The 20,672-nt window shown below is 38.7% G+C and overlaps 1 protein-coding gene and 1 long non-coding RNA gene across 3 annotated transcripts in view; both read right to left on the bottom strand.

Moving 5' to 3' along the window:
- Positions 1-244: 244 nt before the first annotated feature.
- Positions 245-1,093, bottom strand: LOC145429758 (uncharacterized). The gene is made up of 3 exons (XR_013910049.1): positions 959-1,093; positions 762-873; positions 245-681 (listed from the first exon to the last, which is right to left on the bottom strand). It is a non-coding gene; the product is annotated as an uncharacterized LOC145429758 (long non-coding RNA).
- An 11,608-nt stretch (positions 1,094-12,701) lies between these two features.
- The window catches only part of insc (INSC spindle orientation adaptor protein), a 67,691-nt gene continuing 59,720 nt past the window's right edge, over positions 12,702-20,672 (bottom strand). For both annotated transcript variants that reach the window (XM_026175087.2, XM_080303763.1), the window contains exons 8-13: positions 18,358-18,529; positions 17,904-18,082; positions 17,507-17,573; positions 16,051-16,206; positions 15,081-15,157; positions 12,702-14,116 (exon numbers count right to left, since the gene is read on the bottom strand). In XM_026175087.2, coding sequence (XP_026030872.1) covers positions 13,988-14,116; positions 15,081-15,157; positions 16,051-16,206; positions 17,507-17,573; positions 17,904-18,082; positions 18,358-18,529 — 780 coding nt within the window. In that variant the 3' untranslated portion in view covers positions 12,702-13,987. The remainder of the gene's footprint in view (positions 14,117-15,080; positions 15,158-16,050; positions 16,207-17,506; positions 17,574-17,903; positions 18,083-18,357; positions 18,530-20,672) is intronic.

Genomic DNA, 20,672 nt, shown 5'->3' with positions numbered 1-20,672 from the left:
TTGATGGTGGTGGTGTACTGCATCTGGTGCAGCCTCCTGTTGAGCCAGACCAACATGCAGTTGTGAGTAATACTCCACAGATTATATGAGTTTACAGTAGAACAGCAATGTTGTTAATTTCTTTACTACAGGAAAATAATGAAGAAACATTGACAGCTGTTACAGAGGAGGAAGCAACAGAGACACTTTATGAGGTTTACATCTTTTAATACTTTGTGTACAGGAAATACAGGCGACCAATAAAGCCAGTTGAACAAAAAATCTGTTTATTCTTCTTTCAACATGTTGAGGTGATGGGTCAAAAGAAATGATTGTGACATATGGTGTCTCTGACTGCGCTTCCATCTTGTATGTCCGTGGGAGGGTCAGGATGTTCATGGTTTGGATCACTGCTGCTGTTTGGTTCAGAAGGACAGTGTTCTCCTCTAATTGTGGCAATGTTGTGAAGAATCACACATGCCACAATAATGTCACATGCCCTTTCTGGGGTGACCCTGAGTCTTTGCAGGCACTGGAACCGGGCCTTAAGCATTCCGATAGTCATTTCAATTCTGGCTCTTGTCCTGCAATTAGCCAGATTATATCGCTGCTGTGGGCCCGGTTCAGGGTCAGGGTAAGGGGTAAGCAAATAGGGTAAACATGGATACCCCCTATCACCAAGCAAGTAGCCAGTGAACTCTCCTAAGACAGAAGGATACACTTCAGTTCAAATGTCCCTGAAGCAATTGGTCTTTATATATTTTAAAGTATTCTCAACTCACCATGTCCAAATTTTGTGCTCAGTGTACATTCACGGAATATTTGTGAGTCATGGACAGAGCCTGGCCACTTGGCTTCCACATTTGTGATAATGTTGGCAGCATCACATATGATCTTCACAGTGCAGAGAACACAAATTAGCATCCATTACTATAATGAAATAATTTGTTAGTTTGAAATGCTACAGGGAACTATGTACCTGTACATTAATGCTGTGGAAAGACTTCCTGTTCACATAGTCTCCTTCATTTACTGAAGGAGCAATGATTGGAATGTGAGTGCCATCTATACAGCCAATCACGCCTGGGAACCCTGAAAATAAATGTAAAATTTAAGTAGTAGTCCAAGTATCACCACACCATAAATTAAGTTTTGGTCATCCTGATACCTGCAATTTTGTGGAATCCCTCTTTGATAAATCTTGTGGGTCTATGACCGGGGAACACCACAGACGAGTACAGGAGACGTTTCAGTGCAACTGTAACATTCCTGACTGCCCGACAGACGGTAGCCTTGGAAACGTGCTCAGCGTCACCAATATTATACAGAAAGCTCCCGTTTGCAAAAAACTGAAGTGCGATACAAATAATATGTACAGAACTGAGAGCATGTCCGCGATGTGTCACATGAGCAATATTAGGCCTGAGGATGTTATTCAAATAAATTATAGATTGTGCTGAAAAACGGTAACGTTCACACAGAAAATCATCAGGAAATGATAAAATGTCCAAACGCGCTCTGATCACTCTCTCCCGGCGGAGAGCTCTGCGGAGAATTTGGGCTTCACGATCTACTGGCTCTTCAAGGAAGGGGCACGCCATGTCTGACACTTCCTACTGTCAGGTTTCCGACAAAGGGGCGGAGACAGTCAGGGTTAGTTGTAGTAAACCTGCTAGGGGGCAGGTTAGCTTCACGGAGTGTGTCGTCATAGTGACTCACTCAGGCTTCAGCTGAACTCGCTTTGTGAAACCGAAAACCCAGAGTTTTCGTTAACTCAGGGTATACTTACTCAGTTTTTCCACTAAACCGGCTTCCTGAAACAGGGCCCAGGACTCAGACACAGAAGTTCAACTTAAAGCGCAGCTTTAATGCTGGAAAACCTCTTACTAACTAAACTCACCAAAAGACAAACAAAAACGCTGGTGGACTAAAACACTGAAGCACAAAACACTGAACTGGAAACAAAACACTGGCAACACGGAGGCAAAACACACACAGCTTGTTGAGGGTACGACGCAACACTGACTCAGAGAAACACAGGGACTAAATACACTGGGAAGTAACGAGGAGAATGAGACACAGAAGGAGAGCACAGCTGGGGGAAATTAGAACTGACGAGACAAGCAAAGCAGGACACATTCACATAAGACACGGACCTTCAAAGTAAAACAGGAAGGATCACACAGAGACGCGAACTTGACACAGTGGAGACAGCAACTAAGAAAGACAGAGACATAAACCATAAGGCAGAGGACTCTAAGAACCGAGAGACACAGAGGGGAAATCAAACATGCAGACACAGACTTACACAGAACAGAGGGGACATAGAGAAACATGAAGGGCAAGGGATCGAAACTAGAAACTCACACCAAGTACAATAATACAAAAATCACAAAGAACTAAAACGCTGGGTCAGGAGACCCAGGACCCTGACAGTTTTATCACCTCTTCAGGTTGTAAATCATGTTTTTAAAAAGTAACCAAGTAACTAAGTAATTAATTACTTTTGAAAATAAGTAATCAGTAAAGTAACGGGATTACTTTTTACGGAAGTAATCAGCAATTAGTTACTGATTACTTTTTTCACGTAACTTGACCAACACTGTTCATGACACAGGGAATTTTATTAATGTAGCACATTTCAATACATAAAAACTCAAAGTCCTCAGTACAAAAAAAGAAGACATAAAAACAATTAATGGTTCAATGGTAAGCTAAAGTAGCTGTAAGACTTACTATAGGGTTTTTTTCTCTGTAGTTAGTTAATATGTTAATATTTAAGTCCCTTACATGTACATTTTGGTTTCATCAGCTACTGTACCATTTAGTTTAAACTTTGTTTTGTTTTGTTGAGGTTGCAGAATTTCTTATTTGACTTTTTGGTTTGTGGATTTTTTTTGAAGGTGTAAATTTTGTTTTGGAAAATAGCCTGTTCCTTACCTCTGAGGATGTTCTAGTCTTTTTTTTTTAAGGCTGTTCACTTATGTAATGGTCAAAACCCTATTTTGTCTGAAAACCTGTCTCTTAGAAACTGACCTGTCCTGCAATGCAGTAGAATAAATGTAATATAGGAGTGGGTTAATCATTAAATTCTTAATATACTATTATTGTGTCAATATTCACAGTCTAACAAATCCAACAGCTCTGTTTTATACAGTACATGTGTGAAAATACTTGTACACACACCTGTATAAACCAACAGTCACACATGACCAGATGTCCCCTCCAAGAGGTCATACTCAATCAACAAACCATTCTTAATTTTTAACCAGATAAGTCATTTTAGGGGACAGGATGTTACAGTAGATAAGGCAAAGTTTACTTTTCTGTTTGTGGAAAAGTTTCGGGAATCAGCTGGCAACTGTCTAACTTGGCACGCTGTCATCTAATTGTGTTTTTAATTGGAAAACGTTGATTTAAAGCACATCAAAAAGCAATTCAAATGAGTACCAAAATCTAAATAAAGTAAATTTAAAAAGCTATGGTAGCTTATTTATTTATATAAACTTTGTTAGCATAGCTACCAGAGTTTTTATGGAAGTTAAAAAAATAAATAAATCTTGCTCTTGAAAATATAAATACCCAAGAGAAGAAGAGCGCCTGCTGCCAAGCTAAAACTGTGTCAAACAAACTCTGCCTTGTTAGACATATAAAAACTAAAGGCGATGGATTCTGAGGCTGTTACATGATATGCTCCGTCATAACTGTGGACACAGACAGTTACACAAACGTGGCCTGGCGGTTTGCTACTGTCTGCAGTTATGGGCAGCGATACAGTAAAAACAAATACAGTTCTGTTGCCTGGTCGTCTGTAGGAGAAACAATCTCTCCACAAATTCTCAGAGGTGTTGGATAGAAAGAGGACAGAAGGATCTCCTGTGTGGGGGTGTGTGTATCGGGGTGTGTGGGTTTGGGTGGAATGGAAGACCTAAGTGGAGAGAGCGTGCTGTGGTGGCTTGTAAATGCTGAATGGAGCTCACAGGACCAAAGAGAGGAACGCATGTACTTATATTTGTTCATGTACTTATATGTATTTCTAATGTTGTGGGGGCATTAGTCTGTTTGCAGGGAGACATTGCTGAGATTCAACTACATTCAGTTTTAGGGAACATAGATCGTGGATTCTAGGTCAGTTAGCTTTAGGGTTCCAGCCAATGAATGTAAGTGGGTGTAGTAATCATTTGCTGAAGCACAGCTGAGTGTATTAAAAACTGTAAGGGTGACATCAGGTTTCTGTGTTTTTTTAAAGACAGAATGAAAAACAAAATCAATAATCAAAGTATGTTTCATGTGTGTGCGTATAACCACAGGAACATGCAGCTACTGTATTTGATTGTCTATGCAGTGTGTAAATGAAATACTTTGTAAAGTTTGAGAGTTAAGACATAAAGTGATAAAGTATATATTTAGGCTGCTTCTCAGGATTAAGGATAGGTTTTCTCACAGATATGACCCCTTATCATGCTACAGTTTTGAAAGGCGGGTCTCTGATGGGGTTTTTTTTGTCATTAAAGATTTAATTTCAAGTGTGTGGCAAGAACCAGTAAACATACATGGAAAAAAGGACTCAGACTTGTAAGTGTTTTGGGGGATAGAAAATGCACTCAGCAGTTTTATTCAGCCTCAAAAGTGTTTGAACAGCACCAATGGGGGTGGAAAGCAGCACATTTAATCAGGGTACTTTGTAACTTAAGAAATAATAACAAAATAAGGGTTTCTGTTCCATGCTTCCTCCAGAATTACAGTAAATGCCTCGAAGTCTGATTAGGAAACAGTTTGAAACAAACTTTCAATCACTCTTGAAAATCATACTGTAATCGTGAACAAAGCATATTTCACACCCATGTTGATCTAAGAAGGAGTCTGATGAGCAAAAATGCAGTTATGACTTTACACTGACTAAGTCACTAGAAACTTAGAAGAGCATACTATCAGAGAGAGGACTACTCAAGTCATGGAAACGGGCAGTTAGTGAGTTGAGTGTTATTTTCACATACAGTGCAACAACAGCACTGCTGTACTCTGACGTCACTGGCTGCTTCACAATAACAGTGTACTGGACAGCAAACATTGCTGTAACAGTGTTTGCTGTCCAGTCCATGCTGCCTGTACAGAGATTCATGGGGTCAGGAGGAACAAGGCTTCCAGTATGTAAGCCAAACTTGAGTCTGAATTTTCTGAACTATACCTTTGTTTAAATATGAATTAAAAGACCATGGTGTACATATGTACAAATGTTTATCTCAAAAGTTATTTCACTTCTTATATCTGCTTGGGACTGATGAACTTTTGATTGGAATCAATCTGTGTTTGTGTCTCTCTTGCAAACCAAAGGCACATTGTCTCCAGAGAGATGGTACACTGCTAATTAGTCATTTCAGTCAGAGTAAAACTAAAAATGGACTTTTTCTCAACTTTATGGCAAATGTGTTTCACCGCTCACATACTTGTAAGTATGAAAATATAGCTAAGTTTTATGTTCCTCCAGTGAATAGCCCTATATTCTTTTTAACTTAAACATACTGCCATGAGAAAGAAAAGACTTATATCGACTTTATTTTTTTTCTTTCAAATGACAAAAAAAAAAGCAAAAAACAAAACAAGTTTTCCTCTGTGTGCAGAGAATTCAGTTCTGAATTCAATTCTGTGTCGCAATACACCTCATGCCTATTTAAGTCCTCGGTTCAGGTTGTGTCAGTTCCTTGTCCCCCTGTCAAGTTGTCACGTCTCCTTCCTTATGTTATATGTGCTCCTTAGTCTGTATTTGCATTTCAGTTGCTTTCTCCAGCTTAGTTCTGCTCTTTATTTTGTTCTGTCAACCTTCAACCTACAATAAAGCAGTTGTCCATTAAGTCAGTCTGCCAAGTCCTGCATTTTGGGCCCTCTCTCTGCCTGTCACACACCTAACATGACACATAGTCTGAGACCAACACAGAACCAGCTTTATGAGAAAATGTTACACCATAGTAGTTTGTAAAACTGCAATTTAAACAACTGAGTCAACTTGCACTTTGCTGTCAGCAGTTAACATTAGCTCTATTTCTCAGGTGCTTGCAATAAGAATTGCTCACTGATGTATGTGTATATGTGTGTGTGTGTGTGTGTGTGTGTGTGTGTGTGTGTGTGTGTGTGTGTGCGTGTGTGTGTGTGCGTATGTGTGTGTGTGTACATGAATTTAATAAAATTAATAGTTTCAATGAGGGTCCTCTTGAGTTTGGAGGTACAAACATGTTTGCTTATACATTATGTGTTTGCACACACGATGTTCAAGGCAGTTTCTCGCTGCCGGAGTTTCTCCAGTCCCTGAAGACCAGTGCTGTCTTTCTTTCATTCTCTCTCTTCCTCTCTCTCTCTCTCTCTCACTCACACACACACACACGCGCGCGCGCGCGCGCGCGCACACACACACACACACACACACACACACACACACACACACACACAGATTCACTCAAATGCATAAATACAGACATAATAAAAACACCCTTTGAAACTAGACTGTAGCTGCTCAAATTTTAATCACCACATTTCATTAATTCATTCCTTTTTCCAGAAGCATGCTGGTCTCCATCCAGTGATTTTGGTGAAAGAAAAAGATTCAAAATGTTAATTTTCTTCTGATGAAAATTAACTTTTGTTTATCTTTTACTTTTACTGTGGAAAATAAATTACAGCACTGAATATGCTGAACATTTTATCAAGGCCACAGGTCTTAAGAAAAAAAAGGAGCTTTTTGAGCCTTGGCTTGGTGTATTTATTTGAGAGTCAGTTACGACCCACACAGGGACCTCCTGCTGTCCCACCTGGCACGCACAAATTAAGGCACACTCAGGCAACAACTGAACAAAAACACAGTGATCCACCAATCATTTTGTAGAACACAAAAGAAAAAAAGGGTTTTGTTTCACCTTGAAGGCCGGTGAAAAAAAAGTTTGCTTGACATGCTGCCTCATGTTCTTTGATCCTTGCTATTGCACCTAAGAAGCCTCTTTTTTTTCATTTAGCTGAATTTTGAATGGTGCAATGGAAAGTTTCTTTCACTAAAAAATACTACATCAAAAGTGGTCGGCGAGTGGAAAGTTCTCTTTGTCCTATTAAGCGGCAAAAAAATAGGGAAAAACTACAATGTGTTTTACATGGGATGGAATTTTTTTCTAAAACTCAACTGAAGCTTTTGAGTAACTCAACTGAAGCAATTCTGTTCATAATTTCCTAGGTGTAGCCAAGTGGCAGAAGGCTTCTGCTTGGGTGGTCAGTGCCCACTCTGGGTTGGAACTGTGGGGGATACTTAAACTTGAGTTCAAGTATCTCAGGGTCTTGTTCACGAGTCAATTTATAGCTTTTTTTTGTTTGTTTTGTTTAGAAACATCAGACGCAGCTCATCAACTCTTAATGTTTACTTCAATTTTTTTGTTGTGCATTTTTTGTGTCAAATTTTTCACAAAATTTAAACACTTTAGGTGTATATATACATTCAACGACACATTTGCATCCAAAAAAGTTGTAATTTCATATTTTTTTTGCAACAGGTTTGAAGTCTAAAGGCTTTTAGTCTTTTCTTCTTTAGATTCTATTTAAACTATTATGAAAAGTTCAGAATTTGACACAACTGTCATTTGTGCCTCAGACAGACTTCCTTTACATACATGTAGTGGTGCCCCTATGTTTAGGATCGCAAATCCTGGTGTATGTCCCCTCACCCCCAAACAGTTGTGGTAGATGGCTGTCCCTCCTAGAGACTGGTTCTGCTGGAGGTTTATTCCTGTTAAAAGGGAGTTTTTCTTTACTACTGTCACCAATTGCTTGCCCATAGGGGATCTTCTGTTGGGCTTTTCTCTATGTTATTGTAGGGTTTTTACCATGCATACTAAGGCACCTTAAGGTAAGATTTGTTGTGATTTGATGCTACATAAATTAAATGTAATTGAACTGGACTGAATTAAAATGTATATTAGGGATCACTCAGATTTTATTTAAAGACATTTTTTCTGATGGGACTCTGCCTCCCAAAGTACCCCTAAATAAAGCAACCACGATTCATCACTGTAAAGACTGATTAATGGATTACTGTGAAATCAATAACGTGCAGATCCAAGTGTTTGCTCATGTAAAACTCTTAAATTCATAATCACAAAACCAACAAAAACAGACGCTGACATACAAAATGTTTTTAGTGGTGAATTACCTTCTGACAAAGTACTTATAACAAAAAGAAAGTGAAGAAAATGCCATTTGCCCACGCGTGATTTGTTTTCATTGCATAACATTTATTCTTGCATTCATTCTGCAGTTTCAAGACACAGAAGAAAATTATGAAAGGGAGCTTCTGCACTGCACACATTCTTGGACATTTTTATGGCATTAAGCTTTTACCCTCCACTGCCTTTGGCCAAAAGTTGCAACCACAAGTGCAGATATTAATTACTCTCAGCGTTGTATTTTAGCAATTAAAATCCCACTGGGTCCTCAAAAGAGGCCAACTGGGGAGTTATCAGTAAACAGGAATATTACTCTTTAATTGGCTGTCCAACAGTGATGGCACTTAAGTCATAATTAGTCGTTATACTCTGAGGTCTATATGTGCTGCAAGATGATACTAATGTGGGATCGTGTGTGTCTCTGTGTGCGTGCGTGTATCGTTGCAGAAATGTTAGCAGTGCATTGACTGAGATAAATAAACAGATACTAATGGTTTTTGTTGATTTAGGTTTTTCTAATGAGCTCATTCAACCAAAGGAATGGTGTAAAACTAGTCTGAAAGTACAAGTCTCTCAACGGCAGCTTGTTTTACTCTGGAAGAGTCATGGAAAGAATGTAGAACTAAAGCTAAAAGTCTGTTGCTGCTGGAAAATTGCAAGTGATGTGAAATTACGTCTCTTGAGTTTAAAAAAAAAAAAAGGTGAATACAGTATCTGTGCTGTCAACAGCAACAACTTAATGTCCACAACATTTTATTGAGACACTTAGTAAAACATTTGGGAAAAGGAAGCCTGTGTAAACCAGACAGCAAATGTGACCACAATTAGAAACACTACAGGTCGATCTGTTGAAAGCTAAATACATTTTTTCTTTCATTGATGCAGCAGAACAGTATGCAAATAACACGCCCTAATAAAGCTGCTAAAAGTACACTTCTAGAGTTACTTTCAGCTGCTCTCTTATTCCTACGATGTGTCCTAAGATGCAGGTTGCACTAAAAACTCATTTTAGTTTTTACACCAGTTGCCCTTCCTAAAGCAACCCTAAAGGGATTTGTGTCTCTGCCCAGGACTGAACCACTGATCTTTTGCTTTACAGGTAAACTGAGCCAAGCATGTTTGTTGGGAAATAGAGATGCAGTGTAGTTGCTGCTCTTGTGCTGTCAATTTTATTATTTCCATAGCCTTATTAAAAAGCACCTACTGCTATAGTAATCTTACAATTATTTTAAAAAAAACACATGGCATTTCATGTTATAGATGGAGACCTTGGGTCTTAGATAGCCTAAGATACAGTTTGTCTAACAACAGAAACAAGATTTCACATTTCTTTATATGCATCTTGAAAATATGCAGACTTGCATCATTTTAATCCCTTGACCAAAAGAAATTATCTACAAAGTTTGGACACATTATTTCTTCCTAATTTGTGAGTTTTGGAGAAGTGAAGTTCTATCAACTTCTGAAAGCATTTTTTTAAAGAAGGAGAAATTTCAATCATTGTTTGCTGAAATAAAAAGAGGAAGACAGAGAAAAAGTTTTCCAAGCAAAAGATGTGACACATAAAATATTCAGGTCTCACGGGAGCCAGAGAGAAGTGTCTTCTTGCATTAGAAGTCCTCTGATCCTTTTCCTTCCCCAAATGCCAGGTGTATATATAGCTATAGTTTGGAAAAGTGTTTAGCATAGTACAAGTGGGGGTACAAATATTTCCATTCCCATTTTTGATGAAAATAGAGATGGATGGTTTGCTGATTTTTTTATTTGTTAATTACCCCCTTAAAAATGTTCAAATTGCTACTGAAAGAAAACAAAAGAATGGCAACAACATACACAGACTACTGAAGATGATGTAGAGGGAGGAAAGTGAAAGTTCAAGAGCTAAGAAACTGAGAAAAACTCTACAAGCTACAATACTTGGTCTCATGATCATGGTCAAACCAAAACAATATCAAAAGAACCTGTGTTTTTTAGGCTGTCTGCTTAGTCCTCCTCTTTATTCATACATATTTCATCAGGTTTCAACAAAGCGAGGCAGGAGCATATTCTATCACAAAAGCCTGTGAACACAGTCCCACGTGTATGCTGGACAACACACATGCGCACACACAAAGCAACTCAATTGTCTCAGTGCTGAGTTGGAGTGTTACAAGTCCAGGCTCAGCATTAGTGCCCTTAGGTAAAAAAGAAGCTACAGTGAAAGCAAGAAGACCCTCAATTGTCTCTCCAAGGAGAGGAAGGCTTATGAAAAAAGCTGAGTGTTTTTTTTATCAAAGGGATGGCAATACAAAGGACACATTTTGCAGATCGACACTCAGACATCTTTTTTCCTATTACTTGGTGTATTTCCCAATCATTAGTGAAAATTTAATGTTTAACTCTTCAATAATAGGCAGGTGTTAGGTCCTTTTTAATGCTATTGTAAATGAATGAATTCTCAAACTTTTGATGACAAGTTTTTCCAACTTGGGAAAAATTCTCTCTCAAAGAGAGACAGCATCACACACTGTTAGAGGTCTGCCTCACCACCACATATTTCAAATACAACAAAGGTTTCTACAGGCAAAAACATGGCTGTCACCTATTGTAGCCAACCTTTACATGGAAGAAGTGGAAAGAAAGGCTCCTGGCTCTTTTAAAGGGAGAGTACCCAGCCACTGGTACAGATATGTAGATGACACCTGAGTGATCAGGACCCTACACCACCAGGCAGAACATGTTCCCTCTAAGCCTGAAGGGGAAAAGAAGGAACACACACATGTAAAGGAAGCGCTTAAGACATGCGGTTATCCTAATTGGGCTTTCATCGAGTCAGCAAAGATGCACAGAAAAGAAGACCAGACACCAGCGAGGGAGGATAAGAAGGACAGACGCAACAACATTGTCATCCCTTATGTAGCCAGTGTATCAGAAAAACTCAGGAGAGTTTTCTCCAAGCACGACATCCCCGTGTATTTCAGACCCAGCAACACGCTCAGACAGAAACTGGTTCATCCCAAAGACAAAACTCCTAAACACAAAATTAACAATGTGGTGTATGCTGTACAGTGCGGCGAGGAATGCTCAGACCTCTACATTGGAGAGACCAAACAGCCACTTGATAAATGCATGGCACAACATAGAAGAGCCACCTCCATAGGACAAGACTCAGCTGTCCATCTGCATCTTAAGGATAAAGGACACTCTTTCGAGGATGCCAATGTTCACATTTTGGACAGAGAGGACAGATGGTTTGAAAGAGGAGTGAAAGAAGCCATCTATGTCCACTGTGAGCGACCATCTTTGAACAGAGGCGGTGGTTTACGACACCAACTCTCTGCCATCTATAACCCAGTTTTGAGATCCCTTCCCAGACGCCCACTCACATCCTGGGCCATCTGACCTCAGGAAATCACATGAGAGGATGGGGCCAGGTTTCACAATGAGCTCACCTGAAACCTTGGCTGATTGTGACCCACACCCATTTTCACTCCTTGGCTCATGTGATTAGGTAGAGGATCATTAGGGGGTCCATTGTCCCTCTTGGTGGACAGGGCTTAAATCTGGGACTCTCCACCATTTGACCCTAGAACTGAAGAAGCTTCTCGGATGAGAGGTGAAACGTCTTCAAGCAATTTAAAGAAGTCCAGACGCTTTTCTTTCCAAGCTCCTTAGACTCTCTCTCAGAGAACTCGGTGGTGCACCGAGGACCAATAGGTAAATCTTTTCGATCCACCATCTCTTAGTCTCGTCACTTTGGTGTTTCCCTGTGAGCCTCATTCAAAAGCTTTTCACATATCTGGTGTTTTGTTTTTTGCCTATTTAGCAACAATAGACAGTACTGTAGTAAAATAGTACTGACATGCCCCTTTTAATTAATTGGCTACATTGTTAGCAGTTACTTACTTGCCCAAGCAGTGTGATAGATTTCTTTCAGGTACGTTTGTGTGGTCTGGTGCGTAAAAGTCTAATATTTACCTTCTTTCAGATCCGCATTTGCTCTCTACCAACTACAGGGGAAATATCTGGTTTGCTAAATAGTCCACAAAGTTTGCGAGCTATCTGTTGTGTTGAGCTGCAGTTTGTTGCTGAGCAGGCGGCGTTAGTGCTTACAGACTTTTGAATGAAAACACCTTGGAATATAATACACTGGATAAACACCTTAAATCCAGGGGTGACATTTGTCTGTAGGTTCTTTAGAAAAGCTTTTATTATTGTTATAAATATATTTATTAAACCTGCTTTATGATTTAAATACACAGTAAACCGTGTCTTCAATAATAGGCTATTAACCAGACATTTGTTTGTATTTATTGTTTAGTGATTTCATTTTCTATAATGATAGATATTATAAATACAGAGCACTCTTAACAGCCCTAAAATTCACAACATCTTGCTCTTGACCTCAGTAAAATGTGATGAAAAGACAGACTGTGGTGCTTCACAACTTATTCTGCTGTTCTGAACTACTGGGTTAAAACATTTCTCTCTTTCTGTGTGGTATACACTCTTGTGCTACCATGTACTGTCATAGCACATAACAGGCACTGACCAAAGACAATTTATTTCTTTGTAACAAAACAGAAGATTTTACAGCATTCAATAAGCGACAGCATTCAAAAATACCAAAATGACCTTCACTAAGGCACTGGCTAAAGCATCTTTTTGGCATCTTTTAACTAAGACACAATGAAGATAGGAGAATTGGGTTCCTTTACATTGCCTGTCTGGGAGCTTTGAAAGATAAATTAACCATGACTGTTAGCGGTTAACCCGTTTCTTAATTAATTAATGGACTTTTTTTTTCTCTCTGTTAGTTACATGTGTAATTATCACCATAATCCTCAATTAACAATGACCTTGTATTCACTGAGTTGATCAAAAACTCCTCTGTCTGACAGCTCCAGCTTGGTCAAGATTGGCTCATGTAACAGGACAATGATGCCAAGCGCTGCAACAAATCAGCAACAGGATGGCTCAAAAAGGAATGGCTCAAGGCCTTGCAGTGACCCAAAGTCCAGACCTCGACCCAAATTAAATACTGTGGGAGGGACCTTAAGCAAGCTGTGTATAAACAAATGCCTATAGACCAAAACTCCTCCACAATGATTTGACAGACCGATAAGCTCATATTTCAGTCATCCTTTAAGTTATTGCTGCTAGAGTTGTTTCCTATTAAACTAAGCTATTAAATTACAGGGCTGCTTAGTTTACTTAGAAAAACTTTCTTTTTCACATGACTGTAACAAAAGCAAACAAAAACATACACGACAGTGGTAATAATTTACTTACTTAGTTATTTTAAAAAATGGTTGCTCACTGAAAAAGTTTATTATTTGAAGAAGATGAGGATAAAATAAACCAAAACTAAATCTCAGTTCTTAAATGATAGACATTTCAGATTGACAGTTTTCTCTGAAACCTTTTATAGAGTCAAAACGCTTCAGAAACAATGTAAAAAAAATTGCACAGTGGTCAAATTTAAAGCATTTCATTGCATTTTTTTTTTCAAAACGTTTCATCTACTTATACAAATACTTACTGTTATGATTAATGAAATAATGAAATTCTCTGTAGAATAACATGAAATAATGACCCACGTTTTCCTAAAACAACATACATGTTTGTTGCATTTAATCTGAAAACTGAGTTGCACTATGCAACACATTTATATGTCCTCTGCATCTATTCAGCTATTTCCTATTAACTGAACGAGAAATTTAGACTCAAACAAAGCTGTAGTCATGAAACAGATACACTCCTTCAGAACACGCGCGGTTTTGTACTGACAATGAGAGTTCTTCACTCTCGGTGATTTGGTGTGCAGGGGATCATACAAAGCTCTCCTCCATGTTGGAACACAGCAGGAAAGAGTCAACTAGACGTGGTTTGATCAGCTGCTGGTGGTCGGCTGCCTCGATGCTGTCTGGACAGCCTGCTGCCAGCCTCCTCAAAGCAGCCTGAAGACATGCACAGTAAGCGTGTTAGCAAACACACGTACCACACAGACATTCATGTTATCATATCTCATCATTGTGCTGCACATATACAGTAAATATGCAATCATGCATACAGGCAACTGCACATGAATAATATGGCTTGACAACCAAAAAGAAACTTATGCATCCTTACAGTTTCAGCAAGAAACTGTAATGAAAATACCAAATTCAATCCTATAACCTTTACTGGGCTAGAAGTTCTTTAAAATCACCCTGTTTTTTGTTTTTCCCAGTGTCTCGCTTTATTTGAAGAGCGTACAAGTTTTACACGTGATGCCTCTAATCCATTCAGCCACGAGAGCCTCCAACATTTATGTTGAAAATTACAAATGATCTGTCAAAGCTCGGCGTCTTTTGAAGGTAAAACTTCAACATCTACAAACGCGCTACTTAACCCTTGGCCAAAAGGATAAGATGGAATCGCATTAATTTGAATAGACTGAGTGTGGTTACAGTAAAGAAGAAGGCATTTCTCAGCGCAGCGAGGCAGCCCAATTAAGCTCCTGACCATTATGTGCTTCAAATCCCCTCATCAGCCCCAAGATCTGCTCTCAATAATTATGGTCAGAATGATAATGTATGAGCAGAGATATTATTCATGATATGTACATATTTAAACACGCAGCGTCTGAAATGGTGCTTTCTCAGCGTGGCTTGGAGAGGATAAGGTTGATATATTTTCCGCTTTTTAAAAATTGCCTTTTAAATGTAATTAAATAGGACAATATTAGGAGCACTGATTGTGGGCCCGTGGTGTATTGCACTTACTTTTACCGCTGAAAATGTATAGTATATTAGGAGTCAAATTTAAATAGGCAGTTTGTGAGTTTGAATGATGTATTTGTATTCAGTACACAGAATAATTTACACATATGTAAAGGTTTGTATGTGCACACACAAATAAAAACACACGGTTTACACCTACCAGGCAAGCCACCAGCACAGAGTCACTGTTATTTCTCTCAGTAGGGGAGCGACACAGCTCAATAAGGCGAGGAACAGCTAAAGACAACAGAGGAACATTTCAGTTAGCAGCTTGTCCAACTCTTTGATGTCAAACAGAGCAACTGTAGCTGTGTGTTGTAGACTTCTGGGTAAAAGTCTTTTTTAGCATTCTGTGATCAATAAATTGAATACCACCCCTTTAAAAAAGAAGAGAGATTCAGTCGCTCTGTCACTTCTGATACAGACTATGAAACATGTAACTTTTTCAAATTCAGATTAAAGGATTCAGAAAAATCAGCTATGCAGAATAACATATGTACAACCAATACTCTTAAATTATTTCCGTCTGGTCTATCAGGCATTTTTTTTAAAGAGTATTGATTATGAGGATTTGATATCCAACTAATATCTTTATGTGGCCAAAATCATTTTTACTTATGTCAGTCAAAACCAGCTGATCATCTGATTACGGTAGTGGCTTTACGTTGCAAAATAAACCTCTCTGAGGCAACTGTTGTGAATTGGCGCAATGTAAAATAGATTTTATTGAATTGCATAAATGCATATGTTTGTATTAAGATGGTTGCATAAATATACAAAAAAAACAAAAAACAGACTTTTTTTTTCCGTTTTAAAAGCTACAAAACTGATAAAACGGAAACAAAATACTTTCCATTTTCCTACTGTCTGTCTGTGACCCTCTAGTGGCCACCGACAGACTTACAGCACTTATGTGTGCGTGTGTGTGTTTTATATATTAGTTTACTTATGCCAGATGTGTGGATTGGACGTGTGTGTCTTTTGGAACATTTAACAATTTTTTTAATTAAATACACATATCACCTTGTACAAAATGCATTTCATTTACTTCTTTTGTACATTTTGTACAATGCGATATTTAATAAGTAAGATAATTGTTAAGTGTTCCAAAAGACACAAAGCCTCACTACCTTTAAGCTGGATAGCTGTTTGGGCCACATCAGGGTCTCTGCTCAGTCGGGCCAGTGTGACGGCAGCTTTCTGCTGGACACGCTCACAGGCAGCGCCCTCTGATGGACTGGAAGAGGATGGTTTTTCTCCCAGCAACAGTAGCAGTCTTTCTATACCTTGAATATATAATATTCAGCACAGATTAGCCAGGCAGGAAAATAACACATAGGAACCAGCAAAATGTAAAATGTAATATAAGAGCAGGAACAAAACAACACGTTTAGAGAGACTTGAGAGTTTCCAGACAAAAAGTTACACAAGAGTCAAGGTTTCAAGTGAAAAAGAAAGAAGCAAAACTTTCTACACATGCCTGTGAGAAAGGATATAGAAAAAGTGCAGTTAGTATAATAAAGAAAAAAATTACTGAAGGCAGTCAGTCAGCCCTTCAGCCAGTTATTGTTAAATAATATTTCAAAATTATTCTGAAAAATAAGTTATAAGGCTAACACCCTAAGGGCAATGCTATAATTCAAAGGCCAAAACTCATAAAGTGACATTGAGAGATAATAAATCTAAATCATTTTTAGCTGCTTAATATATGATAAAAATGTTTTGTTACAAAAACAATCAGATTTTTTTTTCACTGAGGTGCTCGTATGAAAAATAAAATCAAACTGGCCTTAATGAGCAGAAAAAGAGACTGAAACTGCCAACCTTCGATAGTGTGAGACTGAGACAGTGACTCAGACACATCTATCTATCTCACTCTTTTATAGTGTAAGAAGTACAGAGCCAGTGGAATACGTTAAACAGAAAAAGGAAAAGAGTTTGAAAAAATACAAATGGGAATGATGAAAGGATTACAAAATGATACAAAACACATATTATCTCTATGTAACTCTATTTAACAAATAATACCTCTTTATTAAAAATATATTTTTTTTTATGTTCAATGTCTGATGTTTTCAGCTCTTCTAAGCTAGTTCACAGAAATTAAAGTGATGCTGCCCTCCTGAGGAATAAAAAAGAATTACACTGAAGCGTCTCACTTTTACTTTCATCTAGTCAGCAGTTTGGTAGTTTCCACTACCATTAATTTAATTTAAAGTTTTATATTCATTTTGGAGGTTTAGTGGAGTATTAAGTTTAAAGGAGTTCCTAATATTTGAACCCTCTTAGGGACAAGAGGTGGGCGAAACAAATGTGTAAGAATGCTCCAGTCCAGTACAACAACACTAACCACCAGTATAAATTATCACCTTTTTGAAAACATTAGCAAAAACTGAAAATGTAGAGGCTTCATTAAAGGAGAGTTTATTTCAGAGCTGCTGTAATAGAGTGCATTAGATTTTACAGGTGTACCTAATGAAGAGGCCCGTGAGTGTATTACCTTGATTAAACTGCAGTGTAGCCAGGGAAAAAAATCCCAAATATGGGTAAAAAGGAATAAAAAGCTATAGTTAGAAAACAGACTACCTTGTTCTTGCAGGACTTCAGATGCGCATTGCTCTAAGACAGACAGGTTTGCCAAGATTGTCACCACCTACGATTTAAACAAAAACAAAATGATTAAAGGTCTGGCAAAGAACTATAGTTGAGAGCACTGCTTAAAAACAGGTTGATTTTTGCATTATTGTTAGTAATAGTGTAATTATATAGTATGTTTGCTTTTATGTGACACTTAGGGTAAGAAAAACATTGCATACATGTGTGTGAATGTGAGAGTGAATGAATAGTGGCATTGTAAAGCGCTTTGGGTGCCTTGAAAAGCGCTATATAAATCCAATCCATTATTATTATTATTATTATTATTATTATTATTATTATGTGACACTTAGAGTAAGAAAAACATTGCATACATGGAAACATGTACCTGGTCTTTGGAGTACGGTGTGTCAACTCTCTGGCGGTCTTTGCAGGCCTGAAGTAAGATGTGGATGGCATTAAGCTGCAGGAGGATCTCACAGGCCATGCTGTCGAAGAAGGTGATATTGGCCAAGGCAGCCGACGCCAGGAGGAACACTTCCCCACAGGATGCGGTCTCACACAACTCTGAGAGAAAAAAAAGACGTAACGTACCAAACTGCAGGGGTATTATTAATACACCGTAACATCCAAAATGCAAGTAAAGCAAACCACAAAATATACGACTGATCCCCTCTCTTGTTTAGAGTTTTATAGAGGTTTAAAAGAAATTCAGTAAGGTAGTAAAGTTTAGCCTCGAGCTAAAACAATCACGTACTCATAATTTTCTATGAAATCAAAACAACTTTTTCCTCCTATAAATCAGTGGTCAGGGTGAGGTCATCACCACTGCGTCCACTCACTGATGAGCGCCGTGACAATGTCGTGCATGCTCTCCAGGAAGCTGGCGAGGTGCTGAGTGGATGTGTGGTGAGGCGAAGTGATCTGAGCTACAACAGCTGCCGCTTCAGCTCTGGCTGCCTCCACGCTGCTGTCATCAGTCAAGATGTCTGCCAGGCACAGGATCCCGTCCACCTATTAGACATACAGCAGGGACTGTTTTACTGCTGCAGTGGAAACACGCGGTCATATTCTTTTCATACTCACTTATTTGTCTTATTTCTTTTATTCCAAAATTGCGCACAAACAGAAATATAGCTGCTCAGCGAATGGGGAAACTATGTACATGTACTTTATTTCACTGTGAGACAAGAGGTTTTAACTGATGGTTTATCGTCACATGATATACAGTGGCCTGCGTCATCTTTGGTCTCACACGTTAGCACGTTAACCTTGATCGTAAACAGCTTAGACTAACAAAATGTAAAGGATATGGATTCATTACTAACATTTCATTAAAGGTTCTATTTATTAGAATTTGGTTCAGGATCAGGCACTGGCAAAACAACACAGATGCGAGGAAAACTCAAACATGTTGAATCCTCAATGTGGTTCTTAAAACCCATTTCTGATTCCTAAGCTGAAGAGCTTCAACTAACAACACATTTGCAGTGGCTGTCCAGACGGACAGTGACGTTTCCATGGTATCAGCTTGACTAAAGCCAGCACCTCTCCCCATAAAGCCATCAATATTTTAAAAACACCACTTCCTTTTAATGGCCAACTACTAGAGTTAATGTGCTGCTGCGAAACTTGTATATCTGACTGGCATCGACCCAGAGTGTGTGCATCATCGGTGAGGAAGTAAGGGAGGAACTCAGAGTTATAGGAGAGAAGGAAGTACTCATCCCTATAAACAAAACTTTTCTTGTGGGCATGAGGTCATGTATTGATTTAATGTATGCTCCAATGAATTTGTGTTTGCTTATTTGTTTGTACGTGGCTGTAAGACTGTAGAGGAACGAGGAAATAAAGAGGTAGGACAGGTTTCTATCCACTTGGGGGCAGTGTTGATCAGTTCATGCAAACATTGCTACTGATGTTAGCGGCTACTCCGCAAATCTCTGCAGTAGTTTTGAACAAATTTTTCATATCTGTAAGAGTTGAAAGTCAGAGGATACTGTGAAAAAAGTCAGAACTACAAGTTAAACGTTTTAATCATACTTGAATTTATGCACGGGAAAACTGCAGTATTCTAAACATCAGCTACTTTAGAGTTTGCAGTCATTTTTCAATCATAGCTTTTGTTGCCATTCATGATAAAACAAATTTGCTCGCTGTCACTCCTGAAAACAGTTTACACAAGTTTGCAGACGGATATCTCGAGTGGAGCACTCAGCCAGCCACACCTGTCAGTCATACCTGCTGACGAGCATCAACGCACCAAGCTTCACAGGGCAATTCCCTATTTTTGTCTCTGTGGACGTCAGCAGCACTGTGCCAGCGCGACCTACTGACGTGGAACAATCTACTCTCTACACCTCCGTTCATCGACTGCTCCCCTGTCCCCTCTTCCCTAACTCCTCCTCCTCGCTAAAATAGGATGATCCCCAGCTCCTCGTCTATCAGACCAGAGGATGTGTCTCATTTATCATCAGGATCAATGACAAATAACTTTCCTTCTTTACTAGGAATATTAAAAGAAATAGTTTAAGACACCTGCTCACAGTTTGAAGTGTTTCTGTGGTAGATCCCTGCTGTGACTGAGATCACGGAAAGGACATACTGTAGAACCGAGAGAATTTCATAAGGTCTTGGTGCTGCAATAGCCAACTTCGTGCTAAATCTCCTGGTACAACCCTACACACTGAAAAAAAAGATTCTTTACCATCAATAAAGATGAAGGAATACTTTCAAGTAAAATGCAAGTGAAATAAAAGTGTTATTTATTGAAATAATGTATCACTAAGGAAATATGCTTGGTATAAATTAATGTATACCAATCAAGTAAATTTCCTTTTACCAAATTCCAAGACTTTAACACTTTAGAACAGCGGTCCCCAACCTTTTTTGCGCCACGGACCGGTTTATGCCCGACAATATTTTCACGGACCGGCCTTTAAGGTGTCGCGGATAAATACAACAAAATAAAACTAGTAACGGTACCGAAAAAAATAAGATTTATTCATAACACACGTGAAAAGACCCAGGAAAACCAAGTTAACGATAAAAACGATAACAAAATAACGCTGAAAACCGATAAAAACCCTGAAAACCACACATTTCACACCTGAGCCTCAACTCTCGCGGCCTGGTACCAAACGACTCACGGACCGGT

Source organism: Astatotilapia calliptera, chromosome 7 (genome assembly GCF_964374335.1).
Source record: "Astatotilapia calliptera chromosome 7, fAstCal68.1, whole genome shotgun sequence".
NCBI classification, from domain to species: Eukaryota; Metazoa; Chordata; class Actinopteri; order Cichliformes; family Cichlidae; genus Astatotilapia; species Astatotilapia calliptera.
This window is presented reverse-complemented; position numbering and strand designations above follow the sequence as displayed.